At 55.4% G+C, this 25,317-nt stretch overlaps 1 protein-coding gene across 1 annotated transcript in view; it reads left to right on the forward strand.

Moving 5' to 3' along the window:
• LOC110468027 (uncharacterized) overlaps positions 1–25,317 on the forward strand; it is a 619,922-nt gene that overhangs the window by 44,610 nt on the left and 549,995 nt on the right. Inside the window, 2 exon segments of the mRNA XM_077788935.1 lie at positions 3,318–3,326; positions 3,777–4,273. Of these exon segments, the coding sequence (XP_077645061.1) occupies positions 3,318–3,326; positions 3,777–4,273 (506 nt within the window).

The following is a 25,317-nucleotide window of genomic DNA, read 5'->3' on the forward strand; positions in this document are numbered from 1 at the left end:
GTCCCTGCCCAGCCCGTGTGGCAGAGCCGGTGCCTGTCCTGCCGCAGTGTCCAAAGGCGGCCCCCCCGGCGGGCAGGGCCGGCAGCTCCCCGGGGCCGGGCAGCGGCCGGGGCGTCCCGCAGCCTCCTGGGGGCCGGGGGCCACTGCCGGCCCTGCCCGGGGCTGGTGGGGTCAGGCAGCGCCCGGCGCTGAGCCCCGGCTGCCCCACAGCCCCGGCCCGGCCCCGCAGCTCCCCACAGGCCCCAGCCCGTGCTCCCGGTGCCGCACCTCTGCGCCCGGTGCTGCCGCTGCCACCGCAGAGAAACCCCTGGCATCCTGACCTCCTGCTTTTCCTCTCTTGGGCAACTGGGAATTCAAAATATTAGCTGGCAAATTGTGAGGTTAAGACTCTGTGGAAAAACATCCCAATCCAGAGTATTTTTCTCTTCCTCCTCTTTCCTATAATCCTTTTTCTTACCACATAGATTCCTCCTGCTGCTTCTTGCCTGAACCATATTTTTGCACACTCCCCTTCACCTGATTCGTTCAAAGCACACCAACACCATCCATCCCCTGTTGTCCAAATCCCTTCTCCACTTCCTCAGTATTCTCCCAAGGGACCCTTCAGAGACATTTTGGGATATTATCCCTTTGGCCAGGACCCCTCCCTGGCTTTCCCTTTTCTCCCCTCCATGGGTGCCCTGCCATGTTCACTCCCCGAAGATCCCAGGACACTCACTGATGAGATTTTCAGTGCTCTCTCCCTGCTGACTCTTCCCAGACCCCCTGATGTGTCACTCGTCTGTCTCCTGGTCACTCCCGGGTCCCCAATCAATCCCCGGTGCCACCACCAGCCAAGGGAGCCGATCACCCAAAGTGGGTGAGGCACCTTCAGCTGCACTCCCTGCCCGCCGCCCTGGAGGGTGGAAGGAATTCAGGATGAGCCCCAGGGTGTGCGGGAAAATTGCCATCACCAGAGGATTCTGTCCACAGAGCAGACAGAGGAGTACTGTAAAAGTAATTTCATTCCTAAAAATGGGAGAGGCCATGGGACATTCCCCATGGGATATCTCCAATTGTTGGAGGACACAGTCTCTTTTTCATCTGAACTTTCTTGGCCACATCTCCCTCTGCTCTCCCCACTGGCTGAAGCACTTGACAGGTACAGACTTCCCAATCCACCTACTACATACCCACCTTGATATGTTCCCTGCTGTTATATAGCAAACGATATTCATGGCTCTGTTAAGTCTTTGTTGTTCTTCTGGAAGTTCATGAATAGGGAAGGACCTTGGCTGAACAGCAGTTTGTGTCATCAATTGATAACATTTTCTGAAACTGATGGTGTCTCCTGTCATTTCCTTTTTTACAGCTCCCTGGCCCTATCTCCGAGCCGATTCAGAGCATCTGTTTGTAAAGACACTTTCCTGTTGTTCCTTCCATGGGGTCCCCCGTTTGTGGGACATCCCCCCTGGAGCAGGGTGTCCCCTCTGTGCTGCAGCCCCAGGGCTCGGGCAGAGCTCAGCCAATCAGAGCCCGCGGCGCTGATGACTCACCAGTTGCCAGGCAGACTCGCAGCTCCCCGCGTTCCCCACCTGGACCCACCTGCGCCCCCCCTCGGCCCCATGGCCCCGCGAGGGGAATTTGGGGAGGTGGGAGTGGGGCAGCGCCAAGGCCGGGCCCCCCCGCGCTGTCCTGGCGGGAGCGGCTGCAGTGGGGACCGAGTGCGGGCGGGAGCGGCCGAGAGCCCAGCGCTGCCCCAGCCCGACCTGCCCCAGCTCCATCCCTGCCCCTGCGCTGGGATGCTGTGGGTGTGGGGGGAAGAGGGAGCCGGCAGTGGGTGCTGGGCCTGGGGGCAGGAGGAGAAGGGAAGGAGAAGCAAAGTTGTGGGACAAAACGGTCAAATGATGCACGTGGCAGGATGTCATGATTTGACGCTGGCACAATGACAGCATCCCCATGAAAATGCACCTTCCCAAATGAATGTGAGATGTGATCAGGAACAGAGCAGAGAAAGCCCAAGCCTAATAACAAGGGGAACGAACTTTATGAAACTACTACTCTGCTATTAAAGACACACACACTATATCCAGAATGAAAACCTTCCAAAACACTCCTCCTCCCCCACCAATTACAACAAACCACAGTGAGATACAAGTCGGACCCCCAGTCAGGTTTCCACCCTTCAGATAATCAATACTCAGTCTGTCAAGGCAGAGAGGAGTCTCTCCTGTGCCATAGAGCCCCATGAAACACAGCTGCCATCTCTGGTATTTCCATGTCACACATGGAAGCGCCTGGTGAAAATCTGCCAGTGTGACACTCTCCATGTCACAGTGCCCTCACCACCGTGCATGGACAGACTGCTCATAGGGTTTTCTTTTCAAGGATGCTTTGGTAAGGACCAAAAAAAAACAACAGTTCAGTTTCTCATCTTTGGGACCACAGTCTCTCCCCCATTTCCCTTTGTGCCAAGGGTCCAAGAACAGAGATCTTCTTCTTCACTCCACTCTGGTCACTCTCAGCTGCTGAAGCAGGTTTCTTGGCTCACCATGACACCCCCCCTAAAATGCAGCCTCTGTCTCTCTCTTCTTCTCTTTCAAATCGAGGGGGAGTAACATTTCACAAAGCTTTCATTTCCCAAAGAAGGGTTAAAAGTCTCAAATTCCCCAAACAGCCAGGATCTCTGTCCAGACCTCCAGCTGCCCCGAACTGGGCATCTCCCCGCCCCCCTTCTCCTTCTCCTCTGCCGGATGATTTCCAGGTGTCTCCAGGAGGCTCTGTGTTTCTTTCTCTCTGGGGGGGGAACAAAGACATCTCAGAATTCCGCCACCCTTCCCTCCGCAGGAGCTGGCTGGGTTCCAGTCCCTCCACCCTTCGGCCTACCTCATCCTGGGCCACAGGGCTGTCCCTCACCACCCAGCCCATGGCTGGGCAGGGCAGAGTCTGCACTGCACTCTGACCGGAACCAAAGAGGAAATTCCCTGGGGAGTTCTTGCTTTTAACTCCCTTGTGTTCTCAGAGGTGCATCCTTGCCTCAGTGGTCAGTCCAAATGCCAATATCCAACCCTGACCACTGATTGATCTGACTACCAACTTCCTGAGAAAAAGTCACTTCCGTGTCAAACCATGACACAGGAGAGTGAGAGATTGTGCAGGAGGAGGAATAGCAGGAGGCAGAGGAGTGTGAGGAAGAGTAGAGACACAGGAGGAGGAGGAGGAGCAGAAAGAGGAAGCAGCAGAAGGTTCCACCCCTCCCTGTGTCTGCAGCCTCCCCCCAGCCCCAGGAGCGCTGCTCCCCCACATGCAGCAGGTGACTGTGGAGGGTGATCCACGAGTTTCACGGGGTGAATCTTGGTGTTTCTGAGCTTGCTTGGGCTACATGTTGGTGCTTTGGTTTTATGTGGCAGCTGAATCTTTATCTTTTGGAGGAGGTTTTTTCTAGCTTGTGATGTTTGAGGAGTTTTTGATTTGTGTCTAGAAGTTTGTGGGATTTTTGGGCTGAATCTTGGTGTTTTGGAGGTTCTTACAGACACAAGATTCCCAATGACTTCCTCCTTGACCAAGGAGGAACCCCCAGTCCGAGGAGCTCTCCTCTTGTTTTTGTCCCCAAACCAGGATTTGTCATTGACAGGGCGTGGCTGGATGGAGGAGGAGGAAAAGCCCCGGAGATGCTGCAGGAGGAGGAGCTGCAAACCCAGCCCAGGGAGCTGCAGGGAGGAAAGAGCCCCCCTGAGCCAGGAAGGCGGGCGGAGATCCAGGCGGAGCTCGGAGCTGGTGGAGAAGCCTCATGGCAGGGAGAAGCCCCACAAGTGCTTGGAATGTGGGAAGGGTTTCAGCCGGAGCTGCCACCTGATCGAGCACCAGTACATCCACACTGGGGAGAGGCCCTACGAGTGTGGGAAGTGTGGGAAGGGCTTCAAAAACAGGTCTGACCTGGTCAAGCACCAGGTGCTCCACACTGGGGAACGGCCCTATGAGTGCTTGGAATGTGGGAAGAGCTTTGGGTGGAGCTCTGCCCTGAGAAGACACCAGCGCATCCACACCGGGGAGAGGCCCTACGAGTGTCCCCAGTGTGGGAAGAGGTTTCATACCAGCTCCAGTGTCCTCAAACATGAACGGATTCACACAGAGGAGAGGCCCTACCGCTGCCCCGACTGCGGGAAGGGCTTCAAGCACAACTCCCACCTCACCAAGCACCGGCGCATCCACACCGGGGAGAGGCCCTACGAGTGTGGGAAGTGTGGGAAGAGCTTCTCCACAAGCTCAAACTTGACCCAGCACCAACGGAGGCGCCACTAAGGGAAGCCCCGTGAGTGCCCTGAGTGAGGGATGAGGGTTTGGGAAGAGCTTGGAGTGAGGGAAGAGAGTGAGGGAAGAGCTTGGTGTGCTGCTGCAGCTCCATGACCCATGGGAGGATCCGGGCTGGATGATCCCCAGTGACCCCCGTGGGGCAGAGCCCTGGTGTCCCTGTATGGGGAATAAAACAGAGAGTAAAGCAATGGAGCTGATAAAGGGGCCGAATATCTGAGGCCTGACTGAGCAGAAACTGTGGGAGACACAGACACAGTTTTAGTCTCCCTGGGCAAGAAGTGGCCAAGCAACATGGTGTGAGACTTTGTGATAACATAAATGTTCCCAGGTTACTGGATGTCACAAAGAATGTGTAACCAACGGGAAATTGTTACCAAAAACAGAGCCCTCTATAAGCCCCATACAAGTCAATCCCTGTATAAACACCTGGTACACTCAATAAAATTGGCTTTGGTCTAAACTGGGATGTCCCCGTCTCTCCATGGTGGATAACCCTGTTGTGGGTGATCCCCGTTGGGTGGGGGAAGGCGCTGGAGGGATTTCTTTCCCTTCTCCTGGTGCTGCCGTGGTTTGGTTGGTAATAAATTCCCTCCCTGTGCCCAGGCCGGGTCTGTTGTCCCCGTGCCGGTGCTCGGGGCGGGATCTCTCCCGTTCCTTCTCTGCACTGCCGGGCCTCTCCTCAGCCAATGAGAGAACGCGGTGGAGAAGAGTCAGCCAATGAGAGCGAGCGGGGCTGATGACTCACCAGTTGCCGGGCAGACCCGCAGCAGGCAGTGTTCCCCACCTGGACCCGCCCTCCCTGCCCAGGGCCGGCCCCGCCGTGGGGTCCCCCCAAGTCCCTCCCCAGTGCCCCCATGAACTGGGCTGGGTTTAACTGGGAAGCTTTACTGGGAACACTGGGAGCAGGCGGGCAGGGGCAGAGTGACCGCAGGGCTGGGGGACACTCGACTCCCCCAAAATCAGCGTGGGGAAGGAGTGGGGGGGTCCTTGCCGGGCCTGAGGTCACGGGGAGGGGCTGCGGCCGCCGGCGTCTCAGGAGCTCTGTGGGCAGAGAAAAGGGGGTGACACCGGGCTGGGGACCCCGGGGGAGCATTCACACTCCAGGGGAGGGGGGACACGACCCCTGGGACCCCCCTTTCCTGTGCAGGTAAACTCGATCCCCAGTGCCAGGAAGACGAAGCCCAACTCGGAGTCCCCAGTTCTTGTCATCATCTTGCTGCGGCAGCATCCAGCAGAATCTCTGGGTCGTCCGCAGGGGTCAGGATCTCCCAAAAACTCACAGACACCCAAGCCCCTCCAAGCACTTTTCTGGTTGCTTCCAGCCCACTCAGGATCCCCTGAAACCTTCCTCTTGATCCCTTCCTGACCTCCCCAGGACCCACTAAAGCCCCACCTGTCCCTCACAGGATCCCACAGCCTCCTTACAGTCACCCCCACTGCCTCAGGACCCCTAAAGCCTATCCCAGTCCTTTCCCAGCCCCACCAGGACTCACCCAGAGCCCTCCCAGTCTCTTCCCAGCACAACCAACCTCATCCCAATCTCTACTTTTCCATCCCCAATCTCCATCCAGCTCCTTCAGGCTCACTCTATTCCCTCCCACTTAAACCTAGCACACCCAAACGCCCTCCCAGTGTCCAACAGGACCTCCAGAACCTCATCCCACCCTTCCCAGTATTCTCCAAACCCCTTCTTAGCCCTTCTAAACCCCCAACCTCCTCTCCCAGTTGAAACCAGGCTCTCTCCAACTCCCTCCCAGTTGCTCCCAGCACCCCCAGTTCCTCCCCCATACCCCAGTTAAGGCTCACAGGTTGTTCCAGGCTGATGTTGTTGGCAGGTGGAGATGAGTCCGGCCCGAGTTGGGGTTTCCAGCAGCACCAGGAGCTGGTGGGTCCAGTCCCCGTTGGGGACCACGTCGGTGGCCACCACAGAGAGCTCCTGCTGGCCCTGGAACCACCTCAGCTGGATGGGAGCAGGCGGCCGGGGCCGGGCCGGGAGCTTGAGGGCAGCAGAGAGATGGACACGCTGGGGAGCACTGGGAGAGAGTGGGTGTAATAAATAAAATGGTCTTTGTTCATCAAAATGAGTGTTAAAGGAGATAATTTGAACTGAGTAGGGAATGCAACTAGCATAGAAAACTGTGTAACTAATTATATACAAGTTGACTTTTAGGCCAAGGATAATCTGCAAGGAAGATGAGGAGCCTTTGTTGCTATGACCACCAAGGCAGAAAAAAAGACCCCCAGCAACCAATTGCACCGGCGCAGAGTGCATAGAGAGAAAATACGTCAACCGGGACATATAAAACCAAAAGGTCAAAGGGGGAAGGTGCTCCGTGGCAGAGCAGAGGCTCCCCGGCTGCCCCGCGCTGTTCTTTTGCTTAATACCGCTTGCATAATAAATTCTTGTTAATTGATTTATCTATAATTAGCCTCCCCAGTTGAATTTGTCCCTAACAAATTTGGTGCCGTGACTCGGATAAGGGCGACCGGGTGGGAATTCCTAATCAGGGAGGCGCCCCGCTGCCTCTGCAGCGGCCCTGGTGCAGGCTTTTCCTTCCCAGACCCTTACCGACGAACCCAAATTCGGTATTGAGCACAAGGGATCCCGGTAACCCCGTAATCTTTGTGCACGAAGCCGGGCGAAGACGCAGGACAGCGTGAGTATAAAAGTGGGGATCCGCTGGGTTGGGCTGGGATCCCAGGACATAACTCATGAGACGTCCTTGTAGGGTGAGGCATGGGCAGAGCTCTGAGTAGTGCGGTTTGCAGAGCCCGCGAGGGGCTGGGCACCAACAGGGGCCGCGAGTGTGTGTGTGCCTGAAGGTGTCCTGGGAGATGGGACAGAGGAAAAGCAAGCCCTCTGCTTCCATGGGGACGGGGACCCCGGTAACGCTTCCCCAGATCCCCCCTGACAGTCCGTTAGGTCTAATGATAAAATCTTGGGATGAATATCCTTCAAGGAAAGGGAAGGCTAGGGCAAAAATGATACATTATTGTATAAAAGTATGAGGAGGAAAACACATCTGTAGTGATAATTTATTTTGGCCAGTTTGGAAACTTCAAGGACTGGATTTGCCAGGCATTAAACATTTATGTTAACTCTAGAGAACCTTTTGATAAGGAAGAGAGTGTTGCCTTCATGGAAGACAATGGCGACCTGGTTTTAAGGAACAGCACGGCAGCCCAGTCTCCCCTGGGCCACTCGGGCTAGTGACACACGCAGGCACCAATGTGGTGGACGGTCGAAAGCGTTTATTATCTCATGGGTTTAAATAGTCTTGGGGGACTCTGCTAGGTCAGGAGGGGTTGGTAGGGTCTCTAGGGTTAGTCAGGAGTGGAAAACTACTGGGTTAGGTGTGGTTACATTCTTTGGGGTAATGGATAACATGTTGCAGGGTGAGAGGGGGATGGGGGTCTTTCTTTCCGTCACATCCCGAAATCTTCCGTTCGCCTGTCCCTATCTACTACATCTCCCCCCTCCTTTTCATAAGTAACATGAGGTAGTCGTAGATATAGGCACTGGAGTGAGGTACAAACTTGTAACTTGGTAAGGAAAAAAGGGTTTTTGGTAAACCTGAGTAAATCTCGCAAGGTGAGTTTTGAAGGCTTTTGCAGCTGACTGTGTTCGCAGTTTTTGGTTTACAGCATTTGTTGCTGGCCTACGAACAGAATGTTCGCCCGTTCTAGACGGGCCTGAACAAATGAGACTAGCTTGTTCAGCAGGCATGGTCCTATGGTAACAGCTAAAAGCAGTATTGCCAGTGGACCTACCAGGGCAGAAATTAAAGTGGTGAGCCAAGGTGATTGATTGAACCAGGATTCGAACCAGCTCTGCTGGGTTTCCTTGTCTCTCTTTCTCTGAGCCAGTCTATCTCGGAGTTCTGCCATGGAGTCTTTAACGACTCCCATATGATCTGCATAAAAGCAGCATTCCTCTTTCAAAGCTGCACACAGTCCTCCTTGTTGCATGAACAAGAGGTCCAGTCCTCGCCTATTCTGTAAAACTACTTCTGAAAGCGAAGAGACTGATTTCTCTAGATAGGAGATGGATTTCTCGATCCTCTGCAGGTCTTCATCGATGGTCATTTGCAGCTGAGAGAGTCCGTGCTGTTGGGTTGCGATGGCTGAGACACCAGTGGCTGTACCAGCTGCTCCCAGGCCGAGCAGCATTGCGATAGTTATACCTGTGATTATTTCTTTTGTGCAGTCTGTCAGGTTCTTCGAAAAGGTGGTACACTTCTTCATCTGAGTGGTACAGGACCCTAGGAACAATCAGAACTTGGACACAGAAGTCAATAGAGTCATTAAATTTGGCAAGGAACACACAAGGACTCACTCCGGATCGCTGGCAAACCCACATCCCAGATGCGGATGGGACTACCCACTTACTGGTTTTTCTGTTGGGCTTGACAACTTTAGTGCAGAAGTTGCCTTTCTGCTTTGCTAAAGTTGCATTGCCAAAACATTTGCCCTGTCCTGTGATTTAACTCAGGATGATTCTTCTGCGGGGAGTGTCCCATCTGCACTGGTGGGGGGCATCGGCTGTGGAGTAACTGAAGGGGGTGTCTAAAGCAATGCCTTCGTAGAAAGGGGGTTTAACATCATAACAAAGCCAACAGGAGTTAGTCAGGTTCGGTTTGGTTTCGTTTAGGGTTAGAAAGGTAGCTTCTAGTATATAAACACAGGGGTGTTCCACGGGCTGGTGGAGGGTTCTATGTGACCCTTTTGCAGCTCGAGGTTGACCAGTTCCAGCAAGGCTGCCATTCGAGGCTTTGACAGGGGCCACTGCTCGACCCATACGGGGTCTGGTGATTTTTAAGTCCGGGACGGCCCTCTCACTCTGTTCACTGGGGGGACTTCTTTGCATTGCCAGTGTCGGGGCCACAGTGCTTGGGGAAAAATCGAGCAGTCTGCTCCTGTGTCTGCCCAAAACTGAAGCCCTATGACATGGGGGTCCTGACTGCCATAAAGGCGGCACGTCCCCCACACCTTCGGTGGCTCCTTCCCTATTTTCATGGCCAGGGCCACCCAGGGGTCCCGTTCTGGGGCGTCCCCTGCTGACCCTGCGGCACAGGCGCTGCTTGCGGCGGTAGTGGGTACGAAGGTACCGCAGGCTGTGTTGCGAAATTCGCTGGTGAGGGTACCAAGCTGGCTGCCTCCTGTGTGGGTATGGGGTATAAGGGCGCCCCGTCCCACTGGGGGTTGGCATAGATGGGCTGCCTTGCATTCGCGGCGGGAGGAGGCTGGGTGCAGCCCGCACGCCCCCTCCCTCTCCCGTTTCCCTGGGGCCAGGACCTGAATTCCTTGGCTAGATGTCCTTTCCTCCCGCAGCTCCAACAGGCTCCTCTCGGGCGTGCTTGGGGTGGAGGTGCCGCGGCAGGCTGCCGTGCCGGCTGGGGACAGCTCACCGCGATGTGACCTGCCTCACCACACTTGAAACACGCCATGGCACTGGTCAGGGTGTGGACGGCTGCCTGAATGGGTGTCAGGTGTTCTTCCCTCACTACATGTCTGATCATGTCAGCCAGGCTGGCTCCGGCTGGCAGGGAACGTAAGATATCTTTGGTGACAGAGTTGCACTGCTGGCGCAAGCAGTCAGATACCACGGGGTCCTTTGCCTCTGCTGGCAGGGTAGAAGAGTCTATTGCTGCCTGCAGGCGATCTACGAACTGCGTGAAGCTTTCGCTCTCTGCCTGCCTCACGGTGGACCACGGCGACGGCTTGGCCACGACCCGGGAGGCTGCACGAATAGCCTCCCTAGCAGCCCGAGTGGTCGCCCTGACCTCCTCAGCCCACATCTGCATGGCTTGTTGCTAAGGCGTGATCATATCATCGTGCTTTCCCATAAGCCTGGATAAAGTCGATCTGTGTAGTGGCTGCCTCGCGCCAGGTGCTTGGGCTAATAGCTTTGTACAATTATCCTCCCATTCTTGTCTAAACACAATCATTCCCGCACCATCAAGTATCATGCGACCTATTCGCTCGATATCAAAGGGAAGCAGGTCGTCATTACTAAAAAGACCATCGATTAATGTGGAGACCATGGCCGAATTGATTCCTTTTTCTGCAATGGCTTTGACAATTGATTGTACATCTTTTGGGTTTACCGGGGCATATACCCTCTGCTGGTTCCCTTCCAGGCCGGTGATCCTCACCGGGAAGGCTTGTACAGCAGCCGCTGGGGACCATTCGGCACAGGCTATTTTTATTTCTCCCCAGTCGGTAAACTGGGCTGGTTCGTATTGTGGCTGCTTTTCGGTGCGGCTTAAAGCTTTACTTGGTTTTGTTTTAAATTGCGTTAGCTCTGTTCCCTTCGTCTTAGAGTCCCAGCCGGCTCCCGGCAGCTCTTCTGGGCTGCCGGAGCTGCTGCTGGACTCTGAGTCGGAAGTCGAATGCCAGCAAACTTCCGGGGCTCGGTGCCGTTATGTGCGGCTCCGACCCCGCTCCTCCCCCCGGGGGTGGCACTGCTGCCGCCCCCCGGGCTCGCCCTGCCTCCTGCAGGGGGGGGGGTTTCTCCCTTACATGGTGGCGGCGTCAGGCGCGGCTGCCGATCGGCTCCGAGCCCTCTGCCGCTCTCCTCCTCTTTCTCCCGCACACGCGCATTAGCAGAACTCCGCGCCTCTGGGCTCTTCGCGCCGAGACTGCCCGCGCCCCGCCCCTCCCCTTGGCTGCCGGCGCCATTTTCAAAGGGGTATGGAGGTGGCATGGGTAGGATCTCCCCCCGAGCCACGGCTCCCGCGCCTCTGGCTTCCCCCGCCAGTCCCCGCCAACAGAGCTCTGCGCGCTGCTGCACCTCCGGTACCGGGTCACCGACCGGCGGTGGCGGGGCGGATGGGGAAGCCATGGATTTTTGGGAGGTTTCCGTGGGGGGTCCCGGGCCCCGGCCCGGGGAGGGGGGCGACGCGCCGGGCCCCCCCGGATCCCCGCTCCCGGGCGGATCGTCCTCAGGGGCGGTTTGCTTTGCCGCTCCTACGCCTAGCTTGGGTGTAACCAATAAACACGTACGCGCTGCGCTCCATGTCTCCTGCTCTTCTATTGCTCTGCGCAGGGCTTTCTCTACTTTTCCCCATGCCTTAAGGCATTTGCCGCTGCCTGAGGATTTCGTGTCCTCGGCCAGCACGGCTGTGCATTTTTCCCATATCTCCGGATGCAAAACATCCACAGGGCGTTCAATTTCCCCAAGCTCAAGCAGCCTTGCTATAGCAAGATAAAAATCTTTGAGCTTACACTCAATTCCCCATTGCTTATGAACCTCACTTACGACCCTGGCGATGGCGTCCATGACGACTGCGGGTCCTGGGACGTCTCCCTCGCCGAGAACACGGTTTCACCTGTCTGGCCGCTGCCCTTGTCCAGGCGACACCCGCTGCCCGAGTGAATTATTCCCGGGTTTCGGCACCAGTTATGTTGCCTTCAGGGGAAGGCAAGGCGACCTGGTTTCAAGGAACAGCACGGCAGCCCAGTCTCCCCTGGGCCACTCGGGCTAGCGACACACGCAGGCACCAATGTGGTGGACGGTCGAAAGCGTTTATTATCTTATCTCATGGGTTTAAATAGTCTTGGGGGACTCTGCTAGGTCAGGAGGGGTTGGTAGGGTCTCTAGGGTTAGTCAGGAGTGGAAAACTACTGGGTTAGGTGTGGTTACATTCTTTGGGGTAATGGATAACATGTTGCAGGGTGAGAGGGGGATGGGGGTCTTTCTTTCCGTCACATCCCGAAATCTTCCATTCGCCTGTCCCTATCTACTACACATGGTGAGCACGTAGTGCTTGCCTTGGCGTGTCTGGGGCAGTGTGATGTGGTCAATCTGCCAGGCCTCCCCATACTTGTACTTGGACCCCTGCCCACCATACCACAGGGGCTTCACCCGCTTGGCCTGTTTGATGGCAGCACATGTCTCACAGTCATGGATCACCTGAGAAATACTGTTCATGGTTAGATCCACCCCTTGGTCTCGTGCCCACTTGTAGGTGGCATCTCTGCCCTGATGACCTGGGGCATCATGGGCCCATCGTGCTAGGAACAACTCTCCCTTGTGTTCCCAATCGAGGTCTGTCTTTGACACCCCTATCTTTGCAGTCTGATCTACCTGCTGCTTGTTTTGCTGCTCTTCATTAGCTCTGCTTCTGGGGACATGGGCATCTACATGGAGAACCTTCACAGGTAGCTTCTCTACCCAGGTAGCAATATCTTTTCACTCTTCAGTAGCCCAAATTGGTTTTCCTCTACACTGCCAGTTAGCCTCTTTCCACTTCTCCAGCCACCCCATAGAGCATTGGCTACCATCCATGAATCAGTGTAGAGGTAGATCTTTGGCCACTTCTCCCTTTCTGCAATGTCCAGGGCCAGTTGAACAGCTTTGAGTTCAGCAAGCTGGCTTGATCCACCTTCTCCTTCAGTAGCCTCTGCAACCCATCGTGTGGGACTCCATACAGCTGCTTTCCACTTCCGATTCATCCCTACGATGTGACAGGAACCGTCGGTGAAGAGAGCGTAGCGTGTTTCATCTCCTGGCAGTTGGTTGTATGGTGGAGCTTCTTCAGCCCATGTCACTGGTTCTTCTTCATCTGTGACACCAAAACTTTCACCTTCGGGCCAATTTGTAATTATTTCCAAAATCCCAGGGTGATTCAGTTTACCCATATGGGCACGCTGCATGATGAGAGCAATCCACTTGCTCCATGCAGCTCTGGTGGCATGGTAGGTGGAGGGAACTTCTCCTCTGAACATCCACCCCAGCACCGGCAGTCGGGGTGCCAGGAGGAGTTGTGCTTCCGTGCCAGTCACCTCTGAGGTGGCCTGGACTCCCTCGTAGGTGGCCAAGATTTCCTTCTCTGTGGGAGTGTAGTTGGCTCCGGACCCTCTGTAGTTCCGACTCCAGAATCCCAGTGGTCGGCCTTGAGTCTCACCAGGCACTTTCTGCCAAAGGCTCCAGGACAACCCATGGTTCCCGGCTGCAGAGTAGAGCACATTCTTGACCTCTGGTCCCGTTCTGACTGGGCCAAGGGCTACAGCATGAGCGATCTCCTGCTTGATCTGGGTGAAGGCTTGTTGCTGCTCAGGGCCCCAGGGGAAATTGTTCTTCTTGCAGGTAACCAGGTAAAGAGGGCTCATGATCTGACTGTACTCAGGAATCTGCATTCTCCAGAAACCTATGGCACTTAGGAAAGCTTGTGTCTCCTTCCTGTTGGTTGGTAGCGACATCGCCATGATCTTGTTGATGACATCTGTAGGAATCTGACCCCGTCCGTCTTGCCACTTCACTCCCAAAAACTGGATCTCTCGAGCAGATCCCTTGACTTTGCTCTTCTTGATGGCAAAACCAGCTTCCAGGAGGATTCGGATGATTTTCTCTCCTTTCTCAAACACTTCTGCTGCTGTGTTCCCCCACACAATGATATCATCAATATACTGTAGATGTTCTGGAGCCTCACCCTTTTCTAGTGCAGTCTGGATCAGTCCATGGCAGATGGTGGGGCTGTGCTTCCACCCCTGGGGCAGTTGGTTCCAGGTGTACTGCACACCCCTCCAGGTGAAAGCAAACTGAGGCCTGCATTCTGCTGCCAGAGGGATGAAGAAAAATGCATTGGCAATATCAATAGTGGCATACCACTTTGCTGCCTTGGACTCCAGCTCGTACTGGAGTTCCAGCATGTCCGGCACAGCAGCGCTCAGCGGTGGAGTCACTTCATTCAATGCATGATAGTCCACAGTCAATCTCCATTCTCTTTCAGATTTACACACAGGCCAGATGGGGCTGTTGAAGGGTGAGTGGGTTTTGCTGACCACCCCTTGGCTCTCCAGCTCTCAGATCATCCTATGGATGGGAACCATAGCATCTCGAGTTGTTCTGTACTGTCGACGATGCACTGTTGAAGTGGCAATTGGTACCTTTTGTTCTTCTCCCTTCAGAAGTCCTACTGTAGTTGGATTCTCAGACAGTCCAGGCAAGGTGTTCAATTGCTGGATGCCCTCTGTCGCTACAGCTGCTCTCCCAAATGCCCACCTGAGTCCCTTTGGGTCTTTAAAATACCTCCTTCAAAGGTAATCTATGCCCAAGATACATGGGGCCTCTGGGCCAGACACAATAGGGTGTTTCTTCCACTCCTTTCCTGCCAGACTTACATCAGCTTCCACCAAGGTAAAGTCCTGTGATCCCCCTGTCACACCGGCGATAGAGACAGATTCTGCCCCTACGTGTCTCGATGGAATTAACGTGCATTGTGCACCAGTATCGACCAAAGCCTTTTATCTTTGTGGCTCTGATGTGCCAGGCCAGCGAATCCACACAGTCCAGAAAACACGGTTTTCCCTCGCCTCTACCTGGCTAGAGGCAGGGCCCCTCTAAGCCTGGCTATCCTTCTTGCCTTGGGCGTATGTCTTAGAGGTTCCTTCAAGGGGATCGGACATGTCATCATCATCATCATGCCTGGCAGTTTGGCTACGGGCAACTGGAGCTGTTCTCCTTTTGGTGGCACTTCCTCTCTGGGTCTTGCCTTCCTTCAATTCATGCACCCGTTGTGCCAGAGCAGCAGTAGATTTTCCGTTCCATCTCCTCATGTTTTCTCTGCAGTCGCGCAGGAAGAACCACAGCTCAGCTTGTGGGGTGTACCTTCTCTCACCATCTGAGGAACGTCTACGTTAGATACCAGAACCTCTGATCTGTACTGCTGAGATTTGGAAAAGGTCCTCCTTAATCTCCTCCGAGTCTCTTATGATTCTCCTCTATCTTATCGTCTAATTTCTGCAGACGTGTTTGCACTGCTGCAATTCTGGCATGGGTTGGGCCATGTACAGCATCTGCATATGCTTGGAGTTTCCTTGCCATATTGAGCACGGTCTCATCCCTCTTCTCCTGCTTCATTATTGCTAAAGCAGAAGCGTATTCATGTGGCCCAAGCCATAAAGGTTTTTGCCACATCACAGATGTACATGGTACCAAGCCTGGATTCCTAGTTGTTATTTCATCTGAGAAGATAATCTCTGCCACTGCCATTTCTCTCAGACGTTGGATCCCTTGTTTTCTATAGTCTTCCACTGAGTCTGCTGCATATAAAGATCATCTGCACACAGGTATCTTTGTGCTACACTTTCCAGAACCCGTGCCCAGAGGCTGTGAGGGTGAGCCCCCCTAATCATTCCTTGATCAATGACAGGATCATGTGACAGGAATCCCAAATGTCTCACTTCAGTGCCATCTAGAATTGTAGCCTCGCCTGTAGCATCCCAAGTACGGACCAACCAACTAATTACTGACCCCGTGGCTCTCCCAGTCCATCCCAGTCTCTCCCAGTGCCTCCCGGCTGTCCATCTCAGCCTGGCGTGGCGCTGCCGCCTCTCAGCCAATCAGAGCGCGAGTCTCTGATGACTCATCAGTTGCCAGGCAGACCCGCAGCGCCGCGTGCCCCGCGCTGGACTCGGCCTCCCAGTGCCGCGCGCTTCATTCCCAGTTCCTCCCAGTGCCGCCCCAGTCCCTCCCACTCCTTCCCAGCCCATTCCCAGTTCCTCCCAGTGCCCCCCATTCCCTCCCACTCCTTCCCAGCCCATTCCCAGTTCCTCCCAGTGCCGCCCCAGTCCCTCCCACTCCTTCCCAGCCCATTCCCAGTTCCTCCCAGTGCCGCCCCAGTCCCTCCCACTCCTTCCCAGCCCATTCCCAGTTCCTCCCAGTGCCGCCCCAGTCCCTCTCACTCCTTCCCAGCCCATTCCCAGTTCCTCCCCAGTTCACTCCGAGATCTCCACGCTCTCTCCCTGTGCCCCCCATCCCCTCCCCTCTCTCTGGGTGCCACCCCAGTCTTCCCAGTCCATTCGCAGTATCTCCCAGTCAATTCCCAGACTGCCCCAAGGCCACACCAACCCTCCCTCCTCTCTCCCAGTGCCCCCCACCCAGCGTGTCTGTCTCGCTGGTGCCCTTGAGTTCCCAGCCCGGCCCCGGCCGCCTCCTCTGCTCCTTGGTGGATTTCTACCCTGCCCACACCCAGCTGAGGTGGTTCCAGGGCCAGCAGGAGCTCTCTGTGGTGGCCACCGACGTGGTCCCCAACAGGGACTGGATCCACCAGCTCCTGGTACTGCTGGAAACCCCAGCCTGGGCCAGGGTCACCTCCACCTGCCAGGTGCAGCACGTCAGCCTGGAGCACCCCCTGAGCCACCACTGGGGTACAGGGGAGGAATTGGGGGCGCTGGGACAGCCACTGGGATGTGCTGGGAGCAACTGGGAGGGAGTTGGAGAGAGTCTGGTTTCAACTGGCAGAGAAGGTTGTGGGTTTGGAAGAGCTAAGAATGGGTTTGAAGAATACAGGGGAGGGAGGAATGGGGTTCTGGGGGTCCTGGTGGGAACTGGGGAGGAGTCTGGGGGTACTGGGTGTGATGGGAGAGATTGGAGAGAGCCTGGAGGGGCTGGAAGGAGATTGGGGATGGATTACTGAAGCTTGGGATGAAGTTGGCTGTACTGGGAAGACACTGGGAGAGGTCTGGGTGAGTCCTGGTGGGGCTGGGAAAGGACTGGAAGAGGGTTTGGGGGTCCTGGGGCAGTGGAGGGCAACTGAAAGGGGGTTGTGGGATCCTGAGAGGGATGGGAATGGCTTTGGTGGGTCCTGGAAAGGCCGGGAAGGGATTGGGGAAAGGTTTCAGTGGGTCCTGGCTGGGTGGGAGCGATCGGGAAGGTGCTTGGAGGGGCTTGGGGTGTTTGTGAGAGCTTTTAGGGGATCTGATCCCTGCGGAACCCCCCAGACATGCTGCATGCAGCAAGATGCTGTCAGACACTGAGGGTTTAGTGTTGGGCTTCATCTTCCTGGCGCTTGGGTATGGCTTCTACCTGTGCAAGGTCAGGGGGATCCCAGGAGTCGTCTCCCCCCTTCCCCCAGGGTGTGTGCTGCCCACGGGCCCCCCCCCGCCCGGTGTCACCCCCTTTTCTCTGCCCACAGAGCTCCTGAGCCGCCGGCGGCCGCAGCCGATCCCCGTGGCCTTGAGCTTGGCCGGGACCCCCACTCCAAATCCACGGTGATTTTAAGGGGGATTGAGTGTCCCCCCAGCCCTGCTGTCACTCTGCCCCTGCCCCCTGCTCCCAGTGTTCCCAGTAAAGCTTCCCAGTTAAACCCAGCCCAGTTCATGGGGGCACTGGGGAGGGACTTGGGGGGACCCCACGGCGGGGCCGGCCCTGGGCAGGGAGGGCGGGTCCAGGTGGGGAACACTGCCTGCTGCGGGTCTGCCCGGCAACTGGTGAGTCATCAGCCCCGCTCGCTCTCATTGGCTGACTCTTCTCCACCGCGTTCTCTCATTGGCTGAGGAGAGGCCCGGCAGTGCAGAGAAGGAACGGGAGAGATCCCGCCCCGAGCACCGGCACGGGGACAACAGACCCGGCCTGGGCACAGGGAGGGAATTTATTACCAACCAAACCACGGCAGCACCAGGAGAAGGGAAAGAAATCCCTCCAGCACCTTCCCCCACCCAACGGGGATCACCCACAACAGGGTTATCCACCATGGAGAGACGGGGACATCCCAGTTTAGACCAAAGCCAATTTTATTGAGTGTACCAGGTGTTTATACAGGGATTGACTTGTATGGGGCTTATAGAGGGCTGGTTTTGGTAACAATTTCCCATTGGTTACACATTCTTCAAGACATCCAGTAACCTGGGAACATTTATCACAAAGTCTCACACCATGTTGCCTGGTCACTTCTTGCCCAGGGAGACTGAAACTGTGTCTGTGTCTCCCACAGTTTCTGCTCAGTCAGGCCTCAGATATCGGGCCCCTTTATCAGCTCCATTGCTTTACTCTCTGTTTTATTCCCCATACGGGGACACCAGGGCTCTGCCCAACGGGGGTCACTGGGGATCATCCAGCCCGGATCCTCCCATGGGGGATGGAGCTGCAGCAGCACACCAAGCTCTTCCCTCACTCTCTTCCCTCACTCCAAGCTCTTCCCTCACTGACGGCACTCACAGGGCTTCCCTTACCGGTGCCTCCGTTGGTGCTGGGTCAAGTGAGAGCTCATGGAGAAGCTCTTCCCACACTTCCCACACTAGTAGGGCCTCTCCCCGGTGTGGATGCGCCGGTGCACGGTGAGGTGGGAGTTTTGCTTGAAGCCCTTCCCGCAGTCGGGGCAGCGGTAGGGCCTCTCCTCTGTGTGAATCCGCTCATGTACGAGGAGATTGGAGGTGGTCTGAAACCTCTTCCCACACTGGGGACACTCGTAGGGCCTCTCCCCAGTGTGGATGCGTTGGTGTATTCTCAGGGCAGAGCTCCACCCAAAGCTCTTCCCACATTCCAAGCACTCGTAGGGCCGTTCCCCAGTGTGGATCACCTGGTGCACGATCAGGCCAGACATGTGCATGAAACTCTTCTGACACTTCCCACACTCGTAGGGCCTCTCCCCGGTGTGGATGCGCCGGTGCTCAGTGAGGCTGGAGTTGTGCTTGAAGCCCTTCCCGCAGTCGGGGCAGCGGTAGGGCCTCTCCTCTGTGTGACTCCGCTCATGGAGGAGGAGATTGGAGCTGGTATGAAACCTCTTCCCACACTGGGGACACTCGTAGGGCCTCTCCCCAGTGTGGATGCCCTGGTGTCTTCTCAGGTGTGAGCTCCGCCCAAAGCTCTTCCCACATTCCAAGCACTCATAGGGCCGTTCCCCAGTGTGGAGCACCTGGTGCACCATCAGGCCAGACATGTCTTTGAAGCCCTTCCCACATTTCCCACACTCGTAGGGCCTCTCCCCGGTGTGGATGCGCCGGTGCATGGTGAGGTTGGAGTTGTCCTTGAAGCCCTTCCCGCAGTCGGGGCAGTGGTAGGGCCTCTCCTCTGTGTGAATCCGCTCATGAAGGAGGAGATGGGATCTGGTCCGAAACCTCTTCCCACACTCCCCACACTCGTAGGGCCTCTCCCCAGTGTGGATCCTCTGGTGCTGGATCAGTTGGTAGCTCCAGCTGAAACCCTTCCCACATTCCAAGCACTTGTGGGGCTTCTCCCTGCCATGAGGCTTCTGCACCAGCTCCGAGCTCCGCCTGGATCTCCGCCCGCCTTCCTGGCTCAGGGGGCTCTTTCCTCCCCGCAGCTCCCTGGGCTGGGTTTGCAGCTCCTCCTCCTGCAGCATCTCCGGGGCTTTTCCTCCTCCTCCATCCAGCCACGGCCTGGAAATGAAAACTCCTGGTTTGGGGAAAAAACAAGAGAAGAGCACCTTGGACTGGAGGTTCCTCCTTGCCCAAGTTCATCCCAGGAAGTCATTGGGAATCTTGTGTCTGTAAGAACCTCCAAAACACCAAGATTCAGCCCAAAAATCCCACAAACTTCAAGACACAGATCAAAAACTCCCCAAACATCACAAGTCAGCAAAAACCTCCTCCAAAACAGGAAGATTCAGCTGCCACATAAAACCAAAGCACCAACATTTAGCCCAAGAAAGCTCAGAAACAAGATTCACCCCGTGAAAATTGTGGATCCCCCTCCACAGTCACCTGCTGCATGTGGGGGGAGCAGCACTCCTGGGGCTGGGGGGAGGCTGTAGACACAGGGAGGGGTGGAACCTTCTGCTGCTTCCTCTTTCTGCTCCTCCTCCTCCTCCTCCTCCTGTGTCTCTGTTCTTCCTCACACTCCTCTTCCTCCTGCAATGCTTCCTTCTCCTGCACAATGCCATCTTCTCCTGCCACATCCATCGTTTGACCATTCTGTTCCTCAAGCCTGCTTCTCCTTCCCTTCTCCTCCTGCCCCCAGGCCCAGCACCCACTGCCGGCTCCCTCTTCCCCCCACACCCACAGCATCCCAGCGCAGGGGCAGGGATGGAGCTGGGGCAGGTCGGGCTGGGGCAGCGCTGGGCTCTCGGCCGCTCCCGCCCGCACTCGGTCCCCACTGCAGCCGCTCCCGCCAGGACAGCGCGGGGGGGCCCGGCCTTGGCGCTGCCCCACTCCCACCTCCCCAAATTCCCCTCGCGGGGCCATGGGGCCGAGGGGGGGCGCAGGTGGGTCCAGGTGGGGAACGCGGGGAGCTGCGAGTCTGCCTGGCAACTGGTGAGTCATCAGCGCCGCGGGCTCTGATTGGCTGAGCTCTGCCCGAGCCCTGGGGCTGCAGCACAGAGGGGACACCCTGCTCCAGGGGGGATGTCCCACAAACGGGGGACCCCATGGAAGGAACAACAGGAAAGTGTCTTTACAAACAGATGCTCTGAATCTGCTCGGAGATAGGGCCAAAGAACTTTTATGTTAGGAAGTGACAGGAGAAGACATCGGTTTCAGAAAATTTTACTAATTGATGACACAGACTGCTGCTCAGCCAAGGTTCTGCTCTATTCATGAACTTCCAGAAGAACAAGACTTAACAGAGCCATGAATATCGTTTGCTATATGAAAGCATGGAGTATATATATAAAGGTGGGTATGTAATAGGTGGATTGGGAAGTCTGTACCTCCCAAGTACTTCAGCCAATGGGGAAAGCACAGGGAGATGTGGCCAGGAGAATTAGGATGAAAAGGAAGCTGTGTCCTCAAACAATTGGAGAGATCCCATGAGGACTGTCCCCTACTCTTTCCCATTTTCAGGAAATAAATTATTTTATAAGATTCGTCTCTCTGCTCTGTGGACAGAATTCTCTGCTGATGTCAGTTTTTCTGCACAACCTGGGGCCCATTCGGAATTCCTTCCACCAGCCGGGGTGGCAGGCAGGGAGTGCAGCTGAAGGTGCCTCACCCACTTTGGGTGATCGGCTCCCTTGGCTGGCAGCGGCACCGGGGATTGATTGGGGACCCGGGAGTGACCAGGAGACAGACGAGTGACACATCAGGGGGTCTGTGAAGAGTCAGAAGGTAGAGAGCACTGAAAATCTCATCAGTGAGTGCCCTGGGATCCTCGGGGAGTGAACATGGCAGGGCACCCATGGAGGGGAGAAAAGGGAAAGCCAGGAAGGGGTCCTGGCCAAAGGGATGATGATCCCAAAATGTCTCTGAAGGGTCCCTTGGGAGAATGCAGAGGAAGTGGAGAAGGCATTTGGACAACAGGGGATGGATGGTGCTGGTGTGCTGGGAAGGAATCAGGTGAAGGGGAGCGTGCAAAAATATAGTTCAGGCAAGAAGCAGCAGGAGGAATCTATGTGGTAAGAAAAAGGATGATGGCAAAGAGGAGGAACAGAAAAATACTCTGGATTGGGATGTTTTTCCACAGAGTCTTAACCTCACAATTTGCCAGCTACTATTTTGAAGTCCCAGTTTCCCAGACAGGAAAAGCAGGAGGTCAGGATGCCAGGGGTTTCTCTGCGGTGGCAGCGGCAGCACCGGGCGCAGAGGTGCGGCACCGGGAGCACGGGCTGGGGCCTGTGGGGAGCTGCGGGGCCGGGCCGGGGCTGTGGGGCAGCCGGGGCTCAGCGCCGGGCGCTGCCTGACCCCACCAGCCCCGGGCAGGGCCGGCAGTGGCCCCCGGCCCCCAGGAGGCTGCGGGACGCCCCGGCCGCTGCCCGGCCCGGGGAGCTGCCGGCCCTGCCCGCCGGGGGGGCCGCCTTTGGACACTGCGGCAGGACAGGCACCAGCTCTGCCACACGGGCTGGGCAGGGACCCTGAGCACAACGGGGAAAACAAAGGAACAGCTGGGAAATGCAGAGTGCACATGGAAGGATCAGGATTTGCTGTTCAGGATTTGCTTTGGGTCCCTGCAGAAAGGAAAGGTTTTGCAGAAAGCTCAGCAGCTCTCAGAGGATGAGCACCCACAGGCAGTGACCGGGGCTGCAGGAGTGGCACAAGAAGGCCCTGCAGCACTTGGGCACAAAGGCACAGCAGCTGAAGGCAAGAAGGGATGAGCAAAAGGCCAAGCTGAAGGCAAAGGCCATGGCAGAGTTCCTACAAGCCCCTGGGAAGGAGTCAGGGCTCCAGCTGCAGCCCACAAGGACACTGCAAGCACAGACAGCAGCACCCTCAGCAGGAGCAAGTCCACCCCTGCATGGACATGGATTGTCAGGGCTCTCTGAGCTCCCATCCCACCGGGGACCCACCACACTGGAGCCCTGCAGAACATTCAGGCTGGGTCTGCATCCAGAGGAGGCCTCTCCTGATGGACACAGGGGCCTCTCCATCCACTCTGAATCTTACACCTAAGGGGGGGAAAATTGTAAAGGAATGTTTAATTATTAAGGGAATAAATGGGAAAGTTGAGCTGGTGTCATTTGTTCAATCACTATTAGGAGCTGAAGAGAATCGGTTTGAAATAAACTAATTTCTTTTTCTTCCTACTCTGATTGTTATTAACTAGGAAGGAATTTGATGGTGGCATTGTAATATTGTAAAAGGTGATACAGAGACTATTGCTGCTGTACCTTTGTGTCAAATGTCTGGCAAGGCCTGTGCTGAAGGGAACCCAGAGGTGTGGGCAGCCCCATGGAAAGACGGAAAATTTGATGTGGAGCCTCTTGCAAGCAACCAGGACAAGTGGTGTCTAAAAGCAACACCCTGTTCCAGGGGAGGGAAGGAAGGGCTCACAGCCTGGTATGGAGTCCCTGCTAAAGGCAGGGCCCTTGGAGCCAGGGATGTCTCCCTACAGCACTCCTATCCTGCACTCAAGGAATCAGATGGCTCCAATGAGGAGGACAAGAACAAGTGGTAGACAAAGCCCCTCTGAAATGGCTGAATTTTCTGGCTAAAAGTCGTATTTTGAGTATTTGAAAAAAAATTACAAATGGTGAAGAAAAAGGTTAAATATATGGGACATAATTTGACTGAAGGATTGACCCAGAGAGAGTCTAGGCAATTTCAGATGTAAAGAAGTAAACTAAAATAAGGAAAAGACCAAAACGAGCTGCAACAATTCTGAGAATTAAAGCACAAATACACAACCTGGATTGAGGATTCTATGTTCCAGCCAGAGCATTGTAGGACTTTTTAACCCCAGACAGCTTTCATGCTGTGGTATGGAAAGGAGAAAGTGAGAAAAACTTGAGAAAATGAACAACTATAAATATTGATTCCTCAGCTGGGGCTCTTCCAGACTCAGAAAAGAAATTGGAATTGTAGGTGAATGTTAAACAGGGCCATGCCAAAGGAATCCTTGGGCCAAAATATTTCACCCAGTGGCCAGAGTGGCCTCATTGTCTGCAGAATTGTGCAGCCACAGCTTCAACGGGAACCGAGGCCCAAAACCTGATGACAACAGATCTCCAACTGTTCCAGTCTGCCATCAAGTTCAAGCTTTGATAACCAAAAGAGCCTCGCAATGGATGAGCAGTGCTCGGTTATTACAGTGTGAAACTTGTGCAGTGGCACAGGAGGATTCAGAACTGAGCACAGGGGAAGGGTTTAACCCAGCCTCCTGTTTGAACAGCCCACAGAGGGGCTGGGAAGAAACCCAGCACTGCATTCAAGTGACACAGCTCCAGACCCAGCCTGGGGGAGACTCAGGAGACATTCCCTGGCCTGAGGCAGAAAATGTCTTTGTGGATGGCTCTTCAAGGGCAGCAGAAGGGAAAAGAGTTCCAAGACACACTGTTATTGAGGAAAGGGAATCAGACAAAGTGCAGGTTACCCCCCCACGGTCAGCTCAACCAGCACAGCTGTGTGTGCTTCTAAGAGCCTGGCACTGAAATGCCCTGAGCAGGAAGGCTTCAATATCTTCTGGTGACACCATCTCACCTAACAGGGGGGCAAAAGCAATTCTGATTGCTCAGCAACCACTGGATCACTTATTAGGGTATTTCTAAAAGACATAATTCCAATAAAAGGGATTGTGGAAGCAACAGACTCAGAGAGCAGAACTCATTTGACAGGAAAGATCCTCCAGGGGCTTATGGCAGCTTTAGGAATACAATGGGACCTCCGTAACCCCTGGCACCCCCAGAGCTCAGGCTGAGTACAAAAAATGAATGGGGAAAGAAAGAAACACCTTTGGAAGCTGGGGATAGAAACCAAGATGCCATGGGTACGGCTTTTGCCATTGGCTTGGGCAAGAAGAAGAGCCAGACCCAGGGCAGATATTCGATTATTTCCCCTTGCAATTGATATCAGGAATTCCTTACGCTGGGAATTCTCCACCTAGTGCAGGGTGGAGATAAGGGATGCACATTTAAAGCAGTCTGTGGCCAGAATCCTGTCTCTGGTGCAATCTCTCCCCCAGGAAGCTGGGCTGGCACAGAGCCTGACTTGGCACTTTGCTGCTGCCAACATCCAAGCAGGACATGGGCTCTGCCTAAGGAGTGCAAAGCAGCACCACTGGTGGCCAAGTGGCGTGGCCCATGCCAAGGGGCCCCGAGGCCAGAAACAGCCGCCAGCACAGCTGAACACGGGGGGACCCCTCAGCCTGGGCTCCAGGTCTCTGCAGCCCCGGAGATTTGCACTTCCCGCCTGCAGCAGGAGGATGGGAGGCCCCCCTGAGCCTGCACTGAAGGCAGCGCAGCAGCAGCCAGGGCTCCACAGCGGGGCAAGGCCCTGGGCCTGCCCACACCTCCTCTGCTGAAATCCTCGGCCTGGCCACCCTCCCTGGGCAGCTCCAGCCACCGGGGCCAGCCCTTGCTGCCACTGCTGCAGCTTCAGTGCTCGCTGGGCCTGCACTGCCACAGCTGCTGGGGACATACCGGGACAATTCCACTCTGCCTCTCACTCACACTCACACACTGCTCTGCCTGCCAGTGCATCCATGGAAAATAGACCAGCTCATAGACTTGAGCATTGTTAACCTTTGAGTTCTCTACTCAGGCTTGCTTTGCCTTGGCCTTGGGAAAGAAATGTTAAAGGTTTTGTTAAGGGATGTCACACCACTCAGTGGAGATGAGTTTAACACCTCAACACACTGGGAATGGCCCGAAAGACACCCACAAAGATAACGACCAGCAGCAAAACATCAACCCCAGCAGCAAACAGCAACCAACACCTACCCCAGACACTGCCCCCGGCAGGGCTGCAGACACCTGGTCTGCAAAAGGCTGAGAAGGAAATCCAGCACTTCCCACCTCATTAACAGCACAAGCAAAGGAACACTCAAAAATGCACAACTTGAAACTACAGAACATTAAACCAATGGATTTAGATTGCTTTAGACTGTATCAATTTTGAGAAAACTCGAGTAAA

Source organism: Lonchura striata, chromosome 29 (assembly GCF_046129695.1).
Source record: "Lonchura striata isolate bLonStr1 chromosome 29, bLonStr1.mat, whole genome shotgun sequence".
NCBI classification, from domain to species: Eukaryota; Metazoa; Chordata; class Aves; order Passeriformes; family Estrildidae; genus Lonchura; species Lonchura striata.